This window comes from Papio anubis, chromosome 11 (genome assembly GCF_008728515.1).
Source record: "Papio anubis isolate 15944 chromosome 11, Panubis1.0, whole genome shotgun sequence".
Lineage (NCBI taxonomy): Eukaryota > Metazoa > Chordata > Mammalia > Primates > Cercopithecidae > Papio > Papio anubis.
In genome coordinates this window covers 120,694,211-120,712,144 of record NC_044986.1, presented here as the reverse complement: position 1 = coordinate 120,712,144, position 17,934 = coordinate 120,694,211, and the positions used below count along the sequence as shown (strand labels likewise).

Sequence of the window (17,934 nt, the reverse complement as noted above, 5' to 3'; positions counted from 1 at the left end):
CACCTTAGTTTTGAATTTGCAAAAGCTATCTTCTGTTATCTCTTCAAGTGGCCCACCTTTATACAATGGTCTCTTTGGCAGATATGAAGCCTATTTTTTTATTCCCCAAGTATTTAGAATACTGACTTTTATATAATAGATTTCTCTGATTCTAATAAATCCTAAGAATAGAAATATTTTTCCAACATACTAGCATCATATTATAGTTTATAGTATAAAATTTTACCATTCCAAATAGAATAACAAATTTTGTGTTTAAAAGGAAATCTGCTTCACAGCAGGCCTGCCAAGCCAACAAAAGTAGTGTTGCTCCATAGAGGAAAAGATTTAGGCTAGAAATTTGGAGACTGTCGCTGGTCACTGTCATTGTCACTTCACCTCTGTAAGCCTCATTTCTTCACCTGTAAAATGCAAGACGTTTTAAGCAGTCTTTTGACCCTGTTAGGACTATATCAAGATCAGTTAATTCAGTTTAGAGAAGGACCCTGTTATATTATACACGTATATAATATATACATAATTATATGCTATGTATACTATATACATATAGAACAAATCACTTTTGTTATAAAATATCTAGTACACAGATCAAGTTTTTTAAAAATACAGAAAAAATATCTACCTCTAAGTCTAAGAAATACTGAATTTTGAAATCTGAAGTAGCCCTGTTTACCTGTAACCTCATGGGAGATTTTCTTCTGGAAGAGACATAACAGAAGTGCACCTGCTGTATTTACCCTGCTAGTCTTAAGAAAAAGTGGTGGGAACTATTTAAAGACTTAGATAATTTTATAATTGTGAATGTGCTTGCACTTCTGTAAGATAAAAGCAGGTTTCCTGGAAAATTAGGGTTGTCTTCATTATATACATTGATTTAGCCCTATTGAACAAGAATTTCTATTTCCTTGAGTTGTCAAGTTGTCTATACTAAACTTAATCCCAGGCAATAGGGTTTTATAGGAAAAGTCTCCCTGTGACTAAGCACTAGAGTAGATAATGTAACAATTTGTTTTCCTTCTGGAATGCATTTTAAACCAGGAAGAGAAGTTTCTGTCCTACTTGAAGCCAGCTTCACTCGCCTCCCGGGCGAAAGCTGAGAGGCCTAGGTGTGCCTTGCTCGCAGTTAACTAGTCACGTGGTGGTGGCCCCCGCCCCCCCGGGCCCGCTTGGCTGTGGCCCCGCCCCCGAGCCCTGGGGTCCGTGCCTGCTGCCTGAGGCTCTCAGAAGCGTCTGCTACAGCGAGAGGCATGGGCACGTGGCTGCGGAGGGCGGCAGAGCTCTGGGAAGAAAAGCCCGTGTGCCTCTGCCTAGCGTCGCTACGGCGCTGACTCGGTGTGGATTGATTGGAAAGGTTTGAGGGAGTACTTGGGAAGCATGGTGGCACATGATGAGAGTGGAGGTCTCCTACCTATTAAAAGGACCATCCGAGTCCTAGATGTCAATAACCAGTCCTTCAGAGAACAAGAGGTAAGACTTTTAAAAGAAACATTAGGCAAAAGGAATGTTTTCTAACTCCACAGAGCTTTTAAGATTTTTAACAAGGTATTAACAGTATAATTTTAAACTTTTGATCTTGTTTTTAAAATGTGTGTTCTTGATTTATGTGCAAGCTTGAAATGTGTTTAGGGACTGTGGTCTAAGTTTAAATAGTTTATACATAGCACAGCTTGACTGTACACAGCTTTTATACAAAAAGAAAAAGATTTTAAGTGTGTGTTACTCTGGTTACATTTGTCACGTTTCCGATGCTTAATATAGTTGTCGTTGTTTTTTTAACTTGAATTTATATCATCGAGTCTTAGAAACTACCTTAATGGAGCAAGAGGAAAAGAATCCTGTTCTTGTAAATCAATGCTAGTGAACAAACTGCACCTTAAGTGCAGTCTGACCTGGTGTGCGTTTTTCTTCCATCTGATGAGTTCACTTTATGCCACTTTTTTCTTCAGAAAGAGACATGTTAGAATATTTAAACCAATGACTCATTATTTTTACCCTCCTTGCTTTGTCTGAAGTCATTGGTTTTTTTTAGTCTTTATGAACGTTTATCAATATAAATCAAATTATGCCATTTTATGTAATCTTGATTTACTGTTGTGTGATATTCTGTTTATGCTATATATTTTAATATATACTACATTGTCACTTATATGCTAGGGATAGTGTTCCTGCATTCAGTTAACTGTGTATCTCTTGATTGTGGTAGTGGTTTCCGTCTCTGTACACATGTCAAAACTTACCTAACTGTGCATTTTAAATATGTAAAGCTTATTGTATACCCCAGCAAAGTTGCTTGTCATGTGTACACATAAACACACCTTTTGGTAGTTAAAATAGCTGCTGTCTTCAGGAGGTACACTTTTATTTGGTGTGGTTTGGCTTTCGTTTTTGTTTCTTGGTTTTGGTCTTTGCCTGTGTGTCTCGGTTTTCTCAAAATGTATAAGCATTTGCTTTGAGTAGAGCAGTAATCCACAGTCACTAGTGTGAATCCTGCAGCTTATCATCTGTTGGGCCCATTGAAACTGGCCTTTGTTTAGTATCAGGCATGAGCTGTGTTTCTGCCTTACCTTTATTTCTAAGTTAAGAAAACTAGGAATGTTGTCAGGGTTTTAGATCTAGTGACACAGCTCTAAATAATTTGAGTATTTCTAGAAAAGGAATACATCCCATGTGATCATAACTTATTTTTATCTTTTTAAAAATAACTTTTATTTTCTTTTGATTTTAAAGTTTTTGCTTAGTAGGAGAGAAGATTATTTATCTATTATAACTCAGAGGAATAGACCCAGGCGCATACTGGTTTTTTTATTTAGTGTCTTGATATGATTGGTTATAGAAGAGACCCTCCTAAAATATGTTCTGTAACTGGCATCATTAGACGAAAAAGCCTTTCTACAAAACACTGAATTCTCAACAGGATTTTTCCATGTTATTGCGGGATAACCTGAAAAATACTTTAAATTATTCTCAACAATTTTGTTTATAGATGTCCAGAAATTTTTAAGGCATAAAATCTAACTACGAGTGGATTACTAACATTAGTTAATACCCTGATCTGTGGGCAGATTGCTTATAATAATGCATGTGACTGCCTAGCTAACCTAGATAGTCTAATTAAAAATTAACCTAAATTAACAACATAAACTTATGTTAGAGGGTGTTGGACTTTTTTTTCCCTCCAAGTGAACTTTAGCCCTGGTGAAAGGTTCCCTGCAACAGAAAAATCATTGAGCATGTAAAGCTTGTTGGCACTCTTTGTTTATTCCTATGAATTTTTGGATTTTTTTAAAATTTTATGTATGTATTTATTTATTTATTTTTGAGGAAAGTATGGTTCCAGTATCCATATCTGTTCTTTAAGCTTCTTGAATTTGCCGTAACATGTTTCCAGGACTCCACGGTAAAAATAAACAATACTAGCAGCGGAACTATGGGTGCCTTCCATTTGGTGGTGGTGAAACAGTATGCGCCTATTCCACTCACCCTTCATCGCCTCCAGATGCTGCATCTGACCTGTCTAAATACTGTATTAGGAATCTGTTTTGTGACTGCAAATATTTAGGTTTTAATAGTCATACCAAGATTATTAAGATAGTTCATGTGGACCTCTAAAGAAAACTACTTTTGGTTTTGGCTCACATGGGCCAATTCCTAACCTGTATTCTGAGAGACACAGATTTTTGTCCCAATCTTGTAGGTGGCCTGTGAATGCCTAATCCATGTCACTTTTCTACAGAAGTTGCATGTATGAGTCTGTTTTCAAATTGTATATGTATCCTGAAATTAGTAGCAGCATTACACCTTTACATTTCATAATCACACTTTTTGTTATTTTAGTCATTAAAATTGCTCATACTTTTAAAGTATGTATACTAAAAGTTTGTTTTGTATTTGCCAAACATTCTTCACATATGTCCTTTGAGTGAGGCAGGAAAGTTACCACCATTCAGTCCCCAAAAGTATTTGCAAAGTGCCCTCCTCCTTTCTCTCCCTCTCCCAACCTGTATTTCCTGAGTAAGCATCATACTTCCCAAGACATCTTAGATTTGATAAACTCTGAAGAGTAGCATTTCCTTTGTGGAGAACTGAGATTATAGTTGGATTTTTAAAGGACTGTGGAACATATGTAACCACCAAGTACCACTTGGTATTTCGTGTATGCTGCCACCCTAAAGAGACCACATCAACAAAACCCATGTTCGTTTCAGAAGTATGCTTTAGATATATTTACATTCACTTATCTAAATCTAAATTCTGTAGTTTTAAAATATCACATAATTTTGAGTTACCAGGAAGTTAGTAGTTGTACAGTAACTGATCCTATAAAGATAAGAAATTTTTATCGTTAATTTGATTTTATGTGATAAAATAGATATCAAAAATGTATTTCCTGCTAACTAAATTTTCCATTCATATTCATTGGGAAAAGCACCTTTGCAAAGACTTTTAAGTTGAAATTAAATATTGTATTTTCTGGGAAGTCAAATATGTTATGCATGAAACAAGGAAGAAGAGTTAACCTCTGTTCCCAAAAAGCAGAACAGAACTTTCTGACAACTGCTTTGTGCCAGTGAAATGTCGGCATTTCTGACTCTGAGGTAATTCTATCTTCAGTCCAACAGGAGACTCTTTGTGCTGTCTTTACTAAATGGAAAGGAATGCCTGTGCTGGCCCCTGCACACGCGTGTGTCAGTCAGTCAGCACAGATGTACGTGGGGGAGGCATCCACACATGTCCTCAGAAGCACGGCGTGTGCCATCTTATTACATATCGCGAAGGTTTCTTTTGCAGTTCATTTATATTCAAAGTTTTACTTTGGAGTTGATTATTTGGTATGAGGGGTTGATCTACAACTCTGCCTCTTAAAGCCTTCAAATTTCTAAATTCTCTTTGATTACCAAGTTTCCTTGATAGTTCACATTCCTTTCTGATACATTTAGGAGCTTTAATGAGTCTAATTCTTTCTTTGGATATTCAAATTTTTTACATTTCTTCCCAAATAATGTTAACTTTTCCTGTCAGTTTATTCTTAAATTATTAATTAAAAAAAAATTTTTTTTTACCCAAACCAAAAATGGTCAATATAGTCTTCAGTTGTTTAAAGGCATTATTTTTACTCATTTTCTATACCCCTTCCTTTTTATATTACTTTAGTCATGTCAAAGAATTTTTAGAAAAAGTTGCTGCTTCTGTTATTTTTAAATGATGTCTTATTTTTCAGTGATAATTTTAATATAATTTTAAATTATATGTCCTCCTGGATTCTCATCAAAATTATTTTGTCAAGTATGCCACAATTGTCAGAGGCACAAAATACAAACAGTTGTGCTCCATAGACATTATAAAGAATAGACCTGCTAGTTTTATGATCTGGCATTCTTCATTTCAGTAACCGTGTGAGTTACCTACTGGTATGCCTCCATTTTTCTAGCGATAAAATCAGAATAATGCAATTTTTATTAAGTTTCAAAATCTTTGAATAAGTGATGTGTTTGCTATATTATTATTTAAAAGCAATAACATGTAGAATCATAACTATTTCTTCTCAATTTGTGTATACCTTTCCTTTAAGTTAATAAATTACTGAGAGAGGATCTAATTATTTATGAATCCCAGTGTTTATGTAGTAAGTGGATCTAATTATTTACGAATCTCAGTGTTTATGTAGTAAATGGAAATATTCCTAAAATATGTTAGTAATGGCTCAAACTTAATATGTGCCGCACTGTTTCAAGCCGTATTATTCATTTAATCTTCACAACAACTTCATAAGAGAAGTGCTGGTATTAGCCCCATTTTACAGATGAGAAAACTGATGCCGAGTATGCCCTAGCAAGTGGTAGAGCCGGGATTTGTGCCCAGTCAGATTTCAGAGCCTGGGTGCTCTTTTAACTCCTCCCTGCCTTGGCTTCACTATTTTTCAGCCCATTCCAGTGTCAGACATGTTTATTGAAAGGTCCTATTTTCTAACGGAAGTGGTTAAGAATGAAATGGTATAATGTCTGAGATTTGCTTTAAAATATTTAAGTAGGGACAAAAATGAAACAAATTGTTATACCAGACACTGTGGAGGGCGCTTGATAGACACATGGGATCCATTATGCCATTCTCCACTTTCATGTATGTTTGAAAATTTTCATAACAATAAGACTTTTTTTAAAAAAAAAAGTTATTCTCCACATTAAACTAAAAAGTTCTATTGGATTTTAGGATGTAATTTCCTTGTTTGAATTTTAATTTTTCCCCTAATGGAAATATTTGGCCTTTCTTATGCACTTATTATTTTTTGAAAAGTTACTGCTACTCAATAGCGTTCTTATTGTCTTGACAATGAAGAACAACTCTTATTTTCATGTTTCTGTATTTTATAATGTATAAAAATTGTTTTGTGAGAGGGCTTTACTTTGTCCAAGTTTGTATGAAATCATTGCCCCTAAACATACATTTAGTGTCATCTGGTTTGTTTTTATAGGAGCCAAGCAATAAAAGAGTTCGACCTCTGGCTCGTGTCACCTCCCTGGCAAGTTTAATCTCTCCTGTAAGAAATGGAGCTGTCAGACGTTTCGGTCAAACAATACAGGTAAAAAGAGAGAAGGAAGAGTCATGTAGTCAGGGGACTTTATAGAAGCCTGGAATTTGTAGTTTTCCTTGAGCTGTACAAACAGGTTTGCATTATTATACTTAAACAAAGTTTTCTTTTTGGAATATACTACTAAGGAATATTGTTGCAGAACAATGTGTAACCTCATTATATTAATTTGCATCTTATATCAATGCATAGTCTTGGCTAGTTTTTATTCCCAAAAACGTAATTTTAGCTGATAAATATTTAAGATTGGTAGGTGGAAACTTGAATAAATTACTGTTTTCTGCATTGAGAAATTCTCAGAACTTTGTCTTTCTTCACTTTAAAAAAAAAGAAAATGGGAATAATTCTGTTCTTCCTAATCTTATTTTCTCTTTTGTTCACCTTTTCTTTTTTAAGTCATTTACCCTTCGTGGTGACCACAGATCCCCAGCCTCTGCCCAGAAGTTTTCTAGCAGGTCAACAGTCCCAACCCCCGCCAAGAGAAGGAGCAGTGCACTGTGGTCAGAGATGCTAGACATCACCATGAAGGAGTCTCTCACCACCAGAGAAATCAAACGGCAGGAGGTATGCTGGCACTCAGCACCAAGACTGTATTTATTGGCCTGCACTTTAAGAAGACCTGTTTTTTAAATATGTGTTTTCCCAAAAGAACAGCAAATTGATACCAATGGCAAAATTAACTTGGATTTTTGTGTTTGAGCAACAATTCCTAATACATGGTGAACAAAACCTAATGATGGATGATGGTCAAATTAAACAACTCTAATAGGGTAAAATTACCAAACATATGGCAACCTTTTATTTGAGATTCCATTCTGAATTACAATTTTCAGACTGAGTTTGGTTTTTAAGTGCCGTTCAAAATATCAAATAATGTGATTATCAGTTGTATATAATTTTCCTTTCTCGAAGGAATGACCTCTGATGTTTGCTGGATGTTTTTAGGCAATATATGAAATGTCCCGAGGTGAACAGGATTTAATTGAGGATCTCAAACTTGCAAGAAAGGTCAGTAAATAACTTTTTATCAGATGCCCTAGTTTTTAAAAATTAAATTTCACAAAATCTAAAGGATAGTTTTCTTAACCTTTAGAAGTAGAAAAACAGAAAATATCTACTGGTGAATACATTTTTTTAGATGGGGTCTAGACATAGCCTCAAATACAAGTATTAGTAAGAGAGTTTACTTGGGGATTAATACATACTAATTTGTTTTATGTGTAGCAAACAGAATCCACGCTAGCTTTTATATAATTAAGTCTCTTTGTTTCCAAGTATAGATCCCTCATGTTTTCCTCACATGATCTCTCTGTGACACATTTCTCCCCTCTGACAGGCCTATCATGACCCCATGTTAAAGTTGTCCATCATGTCAGAAGAGGAACTCACGCATATATTTGGTGATCTGGACTCTTACATACCTCTGCATGAAGGTTAGATGTGCAACTTAATTGTCATTAAATCTAAAGAGCAATAACGCACGTAATTTTCGGTCTAAACTTCTAATGTAATGCTGACGTATTTTTTAAATAAACCTGTTAATGGTGTTTATGCTTTTTTATCACTTCAGATTTGTTGACAAGAATAGGAGAAGCAACCAAGCCCGATGGAACAGTGGAGCAGATTGGTCACATTCTCGTGAACTGGGTATGTAGTGAGTTATTGACCCCAGATACAGTTTCTTACAGATGTGCCATGTTGCAGTTTCTGATAAATATGAGATTGATTTGATCCCATAACTCTGTTCTACAAACACATAAGGCATTAAAACTAAACAAGTTTACAGTGACATAAGAAATTACAGTCTGTCTAAAAAAAAAAAAAAAAAAAAACTTCATTAATGCTATAGGTTGATTTGTGTTGCAAATATGTTCCTGCTTGGATAGAATTGCCACATTATGTGTGATTATCCGTTGCATTCTTTCATGTATGTTTCAGTGCGTGCCAGATGCTGGGCACTGTTCGAGGAGGAGTCGCTGGGAGTCAATGATGAAAGGCAGTCTCTGCCTTTATAGCCTAGTGAAGGGATAGCCAAGCACATAAACAGTCTCAGGGCTGGTGGCAAATGGAGGACACTCAAGTGTCCTGAGAGCACAGACTGCCGGCGTCTGAGGTTGGAGGGGAGTAGAAGTCATGAGTCTTCACTTGGATTTAGCCAAATTACAAAAATTTGAAGAGCATTTTGATGATTGCTAAAATAGTATTCAGCTTCCATTATTATCTGCCAGAAAATGTCCACAGCTTGTTAAAACTCTCAAGAATAGCTGTACATTTTGTGTTTCATGTTTGCAGGCTTGTTAATGCGCTCAGTTGTAACAGGAACACATCATACCTTTTCTTTTGTTACTCTTCAGTTGCCGCGCTTGAATGCCTACAGAGGCTACTGTAGTAACCAGCTGGCAGCCAAAGCTCTTCTTGATCAAAAGAAACAGGATCCAAGAGTCCAAGACTTCCTCCAGCGATGTCTTGAGTCTCCCTTCAGTCGAAAACTAGATCTTTGGAGTTTCTTAGATATCCCTCGAAGTCGCCTAGTCAAATACCCGTTACTGTTGAAAGAAATTCTTAAACACACTCCAAAAGAGCACCCTGATGTTCAGCTTCTGGAGGATGCTGTAAGTAGTCCCTTAAGTGACTGTTTTGCTTTTTAAGTTTATACACTAGGCTGCTGTAGAACGTTATCTTCTGAAGATGCTGCTTCACATCAGCACAGTGAATTGTTTTGTGGTTTTAAGTACCCAGTGCATTAGTACACTGTGCACTAAGCAATAAGGAGATGTGAGTGCTGGACTTCGCACATTTTATATCTTAAGGGACAGGATTCTCATCTGATCTCACCTTTTCACCTTTGAACAAATCACTCAATTTGGCTAGGACTGTTTCTTGATCTATAAAATGAACAGACTGACAGAATTAACTGATTTCTGGAGTCCCTTCAAGCTTTAAAGTTCTTCCATTCCATATGACATTTTTGCCCTGCGGGAAGCAGGATGAGTTAATAAACTGAAGCTGCTCTGTCAATTTTATTTATCATTTTCAGATATCGATAATACAGGGAGTCCTCTCTGATATCAACTTGAAGAAAGGTGAATCCGAGTGCCAATATTACATTGACAAGCTGGAGTACCTGGATGAAAAGCAGAGGGACCCCAGAATCGAAGCGAGCAAAGTGCTGCTGTGCCACGGGGAGCTGCGGAGCAAGAGTGGACATGTAGGTGACTTCACCGCCGCGGCAGAGCGGCCTTCCCTCCGCCCCTTTAACTTTCACACGTTCATTATGAAGCAAGCTGGTAAGGGTAAAGTCACGACATGGTAAAAGAAGGTTGCCGATTTTAATTTTATATTACCAGCTTGATAAAGCCAACATTTGGTTTCTTTGACTACAGAATAAGTAAGATGTCTTAAATGTCTCAGTGGAGAATCAGTAATACTTTATTCTTTAGTTTTGAAGCATAAATCAACTTGTTTGGCCAGGGGTTTCTTTCTAAATACGATATTAGTTCCAAAATGTTTAATAAAAAAAATCCTTCAAAAAACTTTTAAGAGTTTATCTTATGCTTATGGAAGTGGTTTTTAGCATTACATAACAAATTTCTGAAGCAGATTGAATGAATGCAAATTTATTTTTAAAATGCTAATTATAAAAGTACCTGCTAGAACTAAGTACAGTCATGGAATGGTATTTTTGTTTCATCATGCATTTTCAAAAACCCAATTTGTAAGTTGGAGTTTTGTTTAAAAAATTTGAAATCTGACATCTCTGATTTTTCCCTCATGAGGGAAAAATTTATAGTTACAAATTTGTGTGGGACAAAATAGAACCATTAATATTTTACCAGCTTGCGTTTGTAATCCCTACTTTGTGTTAGAAAACTGTGGTATACAACACTAGTGTTTCAAGTCAATGCTACTACTAGTAGGTCTTTGTGATGCAGAGCATTCACTTAGCTGCTGCTTAATCTGATATTACATACCAGTAAGAAATGTTTTTTTTATTCTGAGATTGGAAAAACTTTCCAAATAGAACATGCATAGCCTTGAAATCACCATCTTTATGATTACTAGATTTGTCACTTAGTAAGAGAGATCTTCAAAAAATAAATCTGATGAAATTAATAATATCAAGTTATTTTAGCAATATATTTCAGTCACTTAAAAACACAAGTTTCATATTTAGAAAGAGTTTGTTTCCCATTTCTCCAGAAACTTTACATTTTCCTGTTTCAAGACATCTTGGTTCTGACTCGGCCCGTCACACGGAACGAACGGCACTCTTACCAGGTTTACCGGCAACCAATCCCAGTCCAGGAGCTGGTCCTAGAAGACCTGCAGGATGGAGATGTGAGAATGGGAGGCTCTTTTCGAGGGGCTTTCAGCAACTCAGAGAAAGGTAAAATGCAGGCCTTAAAATAATGTAAAGAAATAGAAACTCAGAACTGAAGTGAATTTAGTTTTTGCCTTTAAGAATTCTAGAGATGAAATGGCTCCATTGTCCTATACTTGTCACACCCATTGAGTTGTCCAGGCCTTCCCATTTCAAACACTTACAGGTGTATCTAAGAAATAATGCATAGGCTTAAGTATTCACATTGACATAAATAAATTGCCATAAATTGACAGTCATGTTAAGATTGTATGACCACTTTGTCTGGAATAAACCTTTTTTTAGCCTGATTTCTCTTTTTTTTTTTTTTTCCAGCTAAAAATATCTTTAGAATTCGCCTCCATGACCCATCTCCAGGCCAGTCTCACACTCTGCAAGCCAATGACGTATTCCACAAGCAGCAGTGGTTCAACTGTATTCGGGCGGCCATTGCCCCCTTCCGGTCGGCAGGCAGTCCGCCTGAGCTGCAGGGCCTGCCAGAGCTGCACGAAGAGTGTGAGGGGAACCACCCCTCTGCGAGGAAGCTCCCAGCCCAGAGGAGGGCATCTACAGTTTCCAGTGTTACTCAGGTAGAAGTTGACGAAAACACTTACAAATGTGGCTCTGGCATGGAGATGGCAGAGGACAGCAAGAGCTTAAAGACACACCAGACACAGCCCGGCATCCGAAGAGCGAGGGACAAAGCCCGGTCTGGTGGCAAACGGAAAGAGACTTTGGTGTAGAGAAGGCTCTGTGTGTTAACTGGTCGAGAAGACTGTTTGTTTATAAATGTGTACAGTTTTGTTTTCTTGTAAGGGGAGCATTATAGGATTACCTTATACCAGTTGTAACATTTTCATTGTTTTTGGTTGTTCCTTTTTCTTTTTTTAATGGCAGCTAAAGATATACAGATTACTGTTAAATTGCCTTTTTTTAAAAAAAAGATATTTTCTTGAATTATTTAGAACATGTAAGCCTGGTATTTTTAATCAAACAAAATATTTATGAAATGGGTTTTCTCTTAATTCTGGATTCATCATGGCTTTCTGATACCAATTGTAATATTTACAATATTCACCAACTTAGAATTTTGCAAATCCTGGAATTCTGCCAGTGTTTCTTTGATAAGCCTTGCATGCAAAATTTGAAATTTTAACATTGGCACCCAAAACCTACGTGGAATGTATGTCTGGAGTATTTCAGACTTTACATTGAAACATAATTTCCTTGGAAAACAAACCATAAGCCTGAGGAGGTTTTTAATTTTATCAACTGGAATGCTTTATATTAGTTTGTTTTTCACTGTACATTCCTCATTTTACATTCATTTAACCTGCCGATTATTTAATTTTTTTTAATTGTAAAGTAGTTTTTAGCATTTGCTTTTATTTTTTTACTTTGATGCCTTTTCAAATTGGCATGTCTCTAAAGTATTTTTCTTCCTGATTAAAAATGTGTGTGTATGTGTGTGTGTGTGTATGTATATATTTTTTTAATCACATTAACTTTACCAAGTGAAACCAAGCCATACTGTGTTTGAGCCAATTAAGAAAATTGCCATTTTTAAAGTGTAGCATTTCAGGGTAAAGATCCATAAAATGACTTGATGTATTCTAGACTACTGAAAGAAAACCACTTCAAAGATTTTGTTGAAAGTTTTAGTGTTGTCTGAAAAGCAAGAGGGAAGGTGATTGGTAGTGAGCTAAAAGAAAAAGAGAGAAAAAGAGAGTAGTTTTGTCTTCAGGTAAAATGTCTGGTTGTGCCAGACGTTTCACAAGTGTGAAAGGAGATAGGAGAAGCTCAACTTGAGGGCGTGTAGTAAGTTGTAGAAGGCTCGAGGGGACGTGGACTTATTTGCCTTGGTTTGCAATACCTGCAAATAATGAGTTTGAAAAGAAACAGTGAAATGTGTTAAAAATTTGACCATATTAGATAAATTTTGGTGGATTTATTCATAAGATGGAAAAAGACTGGTGAATCTTTTATTACAAAATGTTTCTGTTAAAATGGGATATCATCTTTGAAAGGGGGGAGGAGGAGTAAAAACCCGATTATAATGGTGATCAATTCAAGTCAGTGTTGACTATTCTGTGAAATATATTTGGCCAGTGGAAATGATAATCAGAAAAGACTGTAAATAGATCCATCCAAATGATTTCTCTGTACAAATGAATGATACTATTAAAAAAAAAAAAGCACACACATAATCACCCTGAAGGTTTCTTGCCTGGTGGCTATATTGGGGGCATTTGGCAAAATATGCTGGTGTGGCAAAGGAGGTAATGGTAAGCCTCACAAAAGTTAGTAGAAATTGTAGTTAAACCTTTGAAATTCATTCATGAATCAGTGAAGGGTAGGTAAGTCTTGTGTTAGGAAATCTTTTAAGAACATGGTGTAATCAGACACAGCAATTGAATTGAAGATAACTGAACACCTGTTACTTTCTGGATAGGATAGTAAGGGTAGTGGCAAAGCATCCTGATTAATTTCAGATTTTAATTTAAGTACCTCAGGTTCTTGTCTTTGGAAATTCACATTAAAAAGTGTTTATTACACCAATGATTGTGATCTGCAACACCAGAAAGCAAGATTTCTAATCATTTCTAGAGGTGTTGTGTAGAATAGTTACTCCAGAGTTAACCTTGATCAGCTCCTGGCATTTAAGAAGCAAGTAGTAGTTCAATTGTTGTTAATGGAATGATGTTTTATTTAAAACTGTATCTTCCTTTGGTTCCCTCAAGGGTCAAAATAAGATCCAGTATCTAAGTCAATATATTTAAATGAATATTCTTCAGAAATAGCGCCTGTGTTTGAGAGCAGTCAGTGATTTAGCCCATTAGTTCTCAAACCTCTTCGGGCGTCACAATCCCCAGAGGTGCTTAAAGAAAAAAAAAAAAAGTAACTGGGCCTCACCCCTAACATCCCCCCTGCAGCCCCAGACACACCATATTACTGAGTCCAGATTGTGGGGCGTCGGGTAGAGGGCTGACTGGCTGTGTGCAAGCATCCCTCCTAGCAATTCCGGTGCTGTGAATTCCTTGTATCAGCACTGAGTATTCACTCATCTAGCCAGCCCGCTTTGGGTAACTGATAGATAGTCAACATACAGCCACCATATTCCTAGTTTTTGCCTTAACCTGTTCCGAGTCAGAGCTGAAGAGAGTCTAATTTCCCTGCCTTTTTACCTTTCTCCAGTGGGTGTGCTTATATATTTTCAGCAAAGAATAGCCTCTGCCCTGCAAATCTTCTTAAACTTCATGGTCCTTCTCAGGATGTGTGCACGCACAGTGGTAAGGGAAACGGGTCATCTTGTTAGCCGTCCGTGGATCACAGGTAAATCACCCTGGGATCTGTCAGGACACAAGTGACCCATCAGATGTGTTCAGCGACTTGTGGTAGCTGGGTCTACTTTGTATTTAATGCTTCTCTCAGTATGCAGACAGCACGATATTTGTTTCAAATATATATGGCTATAATGCTAGTAATTAATTGTACAAGCATCAGAAAATGCCTAGTTAAGGCCCCCATCTGTAAATGTTGATGACGGAGGCAGAAAGACCTAAAGTGGCAATGTTACAGTTTGTCTTCATCATACTCCCCACTTTAAATTCCTGCCTATCCCTAGAGCTGAAACTGGCTAAGAAGTAGAAGTATACACTTAGGAGTCGTGGGGGTTCAAAGTAGATGATGTCTCAGCCTTCAAACGGACTTTAATTTAATTTTTTTTTTTTTTTGGAGACAGAGTTTTGCTCTTGTTTCCCAAGCTGGAGTGCAATGGCGCACACTCAGCTCACTGCAGCCCCACCTCCTGGGTTCAAGTGATGTTCCTGCCTCAGCCTCCCAAGTAGCTGAAATTACTGGTGCGTGCCACCACACCTGGCTAATTTTGTATTTTCAATAGAGACAGGGTTTCACCATGTTGACCAGTCTGGTCTTGAACTCCTGACCTTAGGTGATAAGCCCACCTTGGCCTCCCAAAGTGCTGGGATTACAGGCGTGAGTTATTGTGCCTGGCCCAAATGGGCTTTTTAAAATTGGCATGAGACAACACTGATGAAAGAGTAATACCCCTTTGTCCATGCAGTCTAACTCGGGTGGGAGGAATGTCCTCAAAAATAAATCTCCCTAGACCCAGAGAAGTTTTCATTTTTTCTGCACTCGGCAAACCCCAGGACCAACAGCAAGACTGAAAACTTCTCCCAGGTGGACGGTTACTCGAGTCCACTTGTACTTACACTTAGAGCATGCGTATTTGAGATTCTAATAAAAGCTCTGGACCCTCTCGCCAGGAAAATGTGTGTACATCTACCACATGACTTCGGAGCTTCAGGGGTATTCCCCAGACCTCCCTGTGGAGGCAAAGTTGAGATCCTGTTGTCTGTCCTGACCAGGACTCCAGGGAACCTGCTGGGGAGCACGGATTCACTTTGTTCCTATGGGTTCTCCATGCACTGACATCACATTTGTTACATAAAGAGTCAAAAACATGAATCTTTCACATTTCTCACTGGTCTGCTAAGTCACACTTGTGACACGTTCGGCCGTGCTGAATATGTTTCTTTGGGATAATATAAAAATATCAAGTATGCTTTTGTAAAGTAGTTTCAATTTGATACCACATAGCCTTAGCTTCAGAATACTTCCCTCTTCTGAGACCTGTTCACTCAAGAAACGTGCCTGTTTTCTTAGAAGCTGGGCTGCTCGTGAGACGGATGAATGCAGACCTGAGTGAAACCAGGTGCCTTTCCGAAGCCTGGAATGACACCGTCCTGCACGGAGACGCACAGGTGTCTCATGACAAGTGGGGCATTAATTTAAAAGTGCTTGAGACAATTAGAGCTCATTAGGATAATGACTACCATGGATTGAAACATCAGACACATTTAAGCCCATAGCTACATAATGTTTCTTTACAAAATAAAAATTTTGATTTCCTTTGGAGTATCTCAGGGAACCAATGTAGGGCTTTGAAAACTGGTTAATAAAGGAAAATCAGGCATTTATCCTACCGTTTCATCTATGCGTTATCCCTCAGAGCAAGCAACCAAATAGCTAACATAGGGGAGATCCTCTGCATAGCAATATCCCAGCTAATAAACGAAGGAATGGCAGAGTATCACCATCTCATAACCCTGACGCATTGAAGGGTCATCAGTAAGGGCACAGAACACACAGACCACTACCTCCCAAGGGACCTGCATCTCAGCTAAGTCCTGCCAAGGTCACACCTGAATCTGATCTCCAGGAAACTAAAACAAGCAGAATTTCTTCAACGAAATAGAAACTGGAAAAAAAGTCATAGATTCCCCTCCATCTCTCTAAGAGACCATTGCAATGCATGGCCCTTATTTAGAGCTAAAACAAACTTTTTAAATAAGAAAATATCCAGCACTGAGTGTATGTTTAAAGTCAAGTAGTTACTGTTAGATTTTTGTGTTTAACAATGGCACCGTGATTAGAGTCATAGAGGCATTTACTGAAATGTTTGCGGGTAAAATTGAATGACAATTGGGATTTTCTTTGAAATTACAAAGGAGGAGAATGGTTGGGACAGAAATGAAACAAGATTGGCCGTAAGTTGGGAATCACTGAAGCTGGATCAGACACACACAGAATTCATTATACTCTTTACACACATTTGTGTGTATATTGGAAATTCTTTACTAAAAAAACGGAAGTAAAAACAGTGTGGTGGCACACACCTGTAGCCCCAGCTACTCAGAAGACTGAGGTGGGAGGATCGCTTGAGCCCCGGAGTTGGAGCCATGACCCTGCCTGTGAATAGCACTACACAAAGCCTGGGCAACACACCGAGAAACCACCACTTTAAAAAATGAAAAGGAAAGAAAGAACTTGTGGAATTCCAGGTATCTAAAATGCTTCCAGTTCCTCAGCCTCCCCGCAAAACCCTCAGCCTTTGCTTTTCAAAATACTGCATTTGCTATCTACCATCTCACAGAAACTCAGACCTTCTGCCTCAATTTCACACTTGCTGCCCTCTCCATTACAACTTGGCAGTTGTATTAGGCTAATCTGGATTCTGGCTTAATTAATACAGCCCCCTTCCTCCCTCTCCTCTCCTTCGCCCTGTATCTCTCTCTACCATGATTTGTTTCCTTTGCCAACTCCTTTTTCTCTGCCACACAAACGTGGCTGCCACACTCCGTGTGAGCTGAGGCAACGAGAAGACACCGAGGAAGCTCCTCAGTCCCCCAAGGAAGCAATCCACCCAGCCCGGCCCTGAGAATTTCACCAAGGGTCAGTGCGCTAGCTGCATTACTGTCTTCTAAGAAAGGAGATAGCGTTGCAATACCTGGAAATGTTTGCTGTTAAGTAGACCAGAAAGTAAGGCAAAATTAGCTAGATTCAGAGAAATCTGATAATCTCCCATAGAATCCAGATTCCTCAACAGCTGCTGCTGGTGGATGGGCTTTTGTTTTCCTCTTTCACTGGGCAGGACAAGCAGGGACAGATCTATCAAGTTAGACCTGGAAACCCACATGGATCACTTAGTCTGATCCCCTTTGCCAGCTGAGGAACCTGAAATCTACAGACATCAAGTGAATTGCTCAAGATCAGGCAGCTGGCTTGTGGCAAAGCTGAGATTAAATGTATCTGAGTGCCCCTGTATTTGTTCTTCCTTCCCTCTTCCACCTTGTGCCACCAGGCACTGGCTTTTCCGCTCCCGTCCAACCTGCCCTCCCTCCAGCCTGAGATGTGTCCCCCCTGCCCCACTCTACCCTACCCCAAACTCCCAGGCCATGCTCTAAATGCTTGGCTCAGTGACCCCCTCCCAGGGCAAATCAGCTCTTCAGCATGCATGCTCCCCACCCCCGATTCTCCCCCAAGCACCGCTATCCAGGGTCAGCCTCCTAAACCTGCACCCCCTTCCCCCTCCATCATCAGCTCACATGACTGCACTCCTGCCCAGATGACCCTGCTGCCTTTGCACGCTGACTCCCCAGCATCCTCTAGGCCACCCCCACCC

The 17,934-nt window shown here is 38.4% G+C and overlaps 1 protein-coding gene across 2 annotated transcripts in view; it reads left to right on the top strand.

The window, feature by feature from the left end:
- The window catches only part of NET1 (neuroepithelial cell transforming 1), a 46,389-nt gene extending 33,236 nt beyond the window's left edge, over positions 1–13,153 (top strand). Inside the window, exons 1-10 of one of the 2 annotated variants that reach the window (XM_031652546.1) lie at positions 1,172–1,467; positions 6,470–6,577; positions 6,983–7,150; positions 7,532–7,594; positions 7,923–8,019; positions 8,157–8,233; positions 8,941–9,198; positions 9,624–9,794; positions 10,787–10,973; positions 11,283–13,153. In XM_031652546.1, coding sequence (XP_031508406.1) covers positions 1,375–1,467; positions 6,470–6,577; positions 6,983–7,150; positions 7,532–7,594; positions 7,923–8,019; positions 8,157–8,233; positions 8,941–9,198; positions 9,624–9,794; positions 10,787–10,973; positions 11,283–11,689 — 1,629 coding nt within the window. In that variant the 5' untranslated portion in view covers positions 1,172–1,374 and the 3' untranslated portion in view covers positions 11,690–13,153. Of the gene's footprint in view, positions 1–1,171; positions 1,468–6,469; positions 6,578–6,982; positions 7,151–7,531; positions 7,595–7,922; positions 8,020–8,156; positions 8,234–8,940; positions 9,199–9,623; positions 9,795–10,786; positions 10,974–11,282 lie in introns of those variants that run through there. The other variant, XM_021943009.2, reaches the window with a different exon arrangement.
- The last annotated feature ends 4,781 nt before the right edge of the window (positions 13,154–17,934 follow it).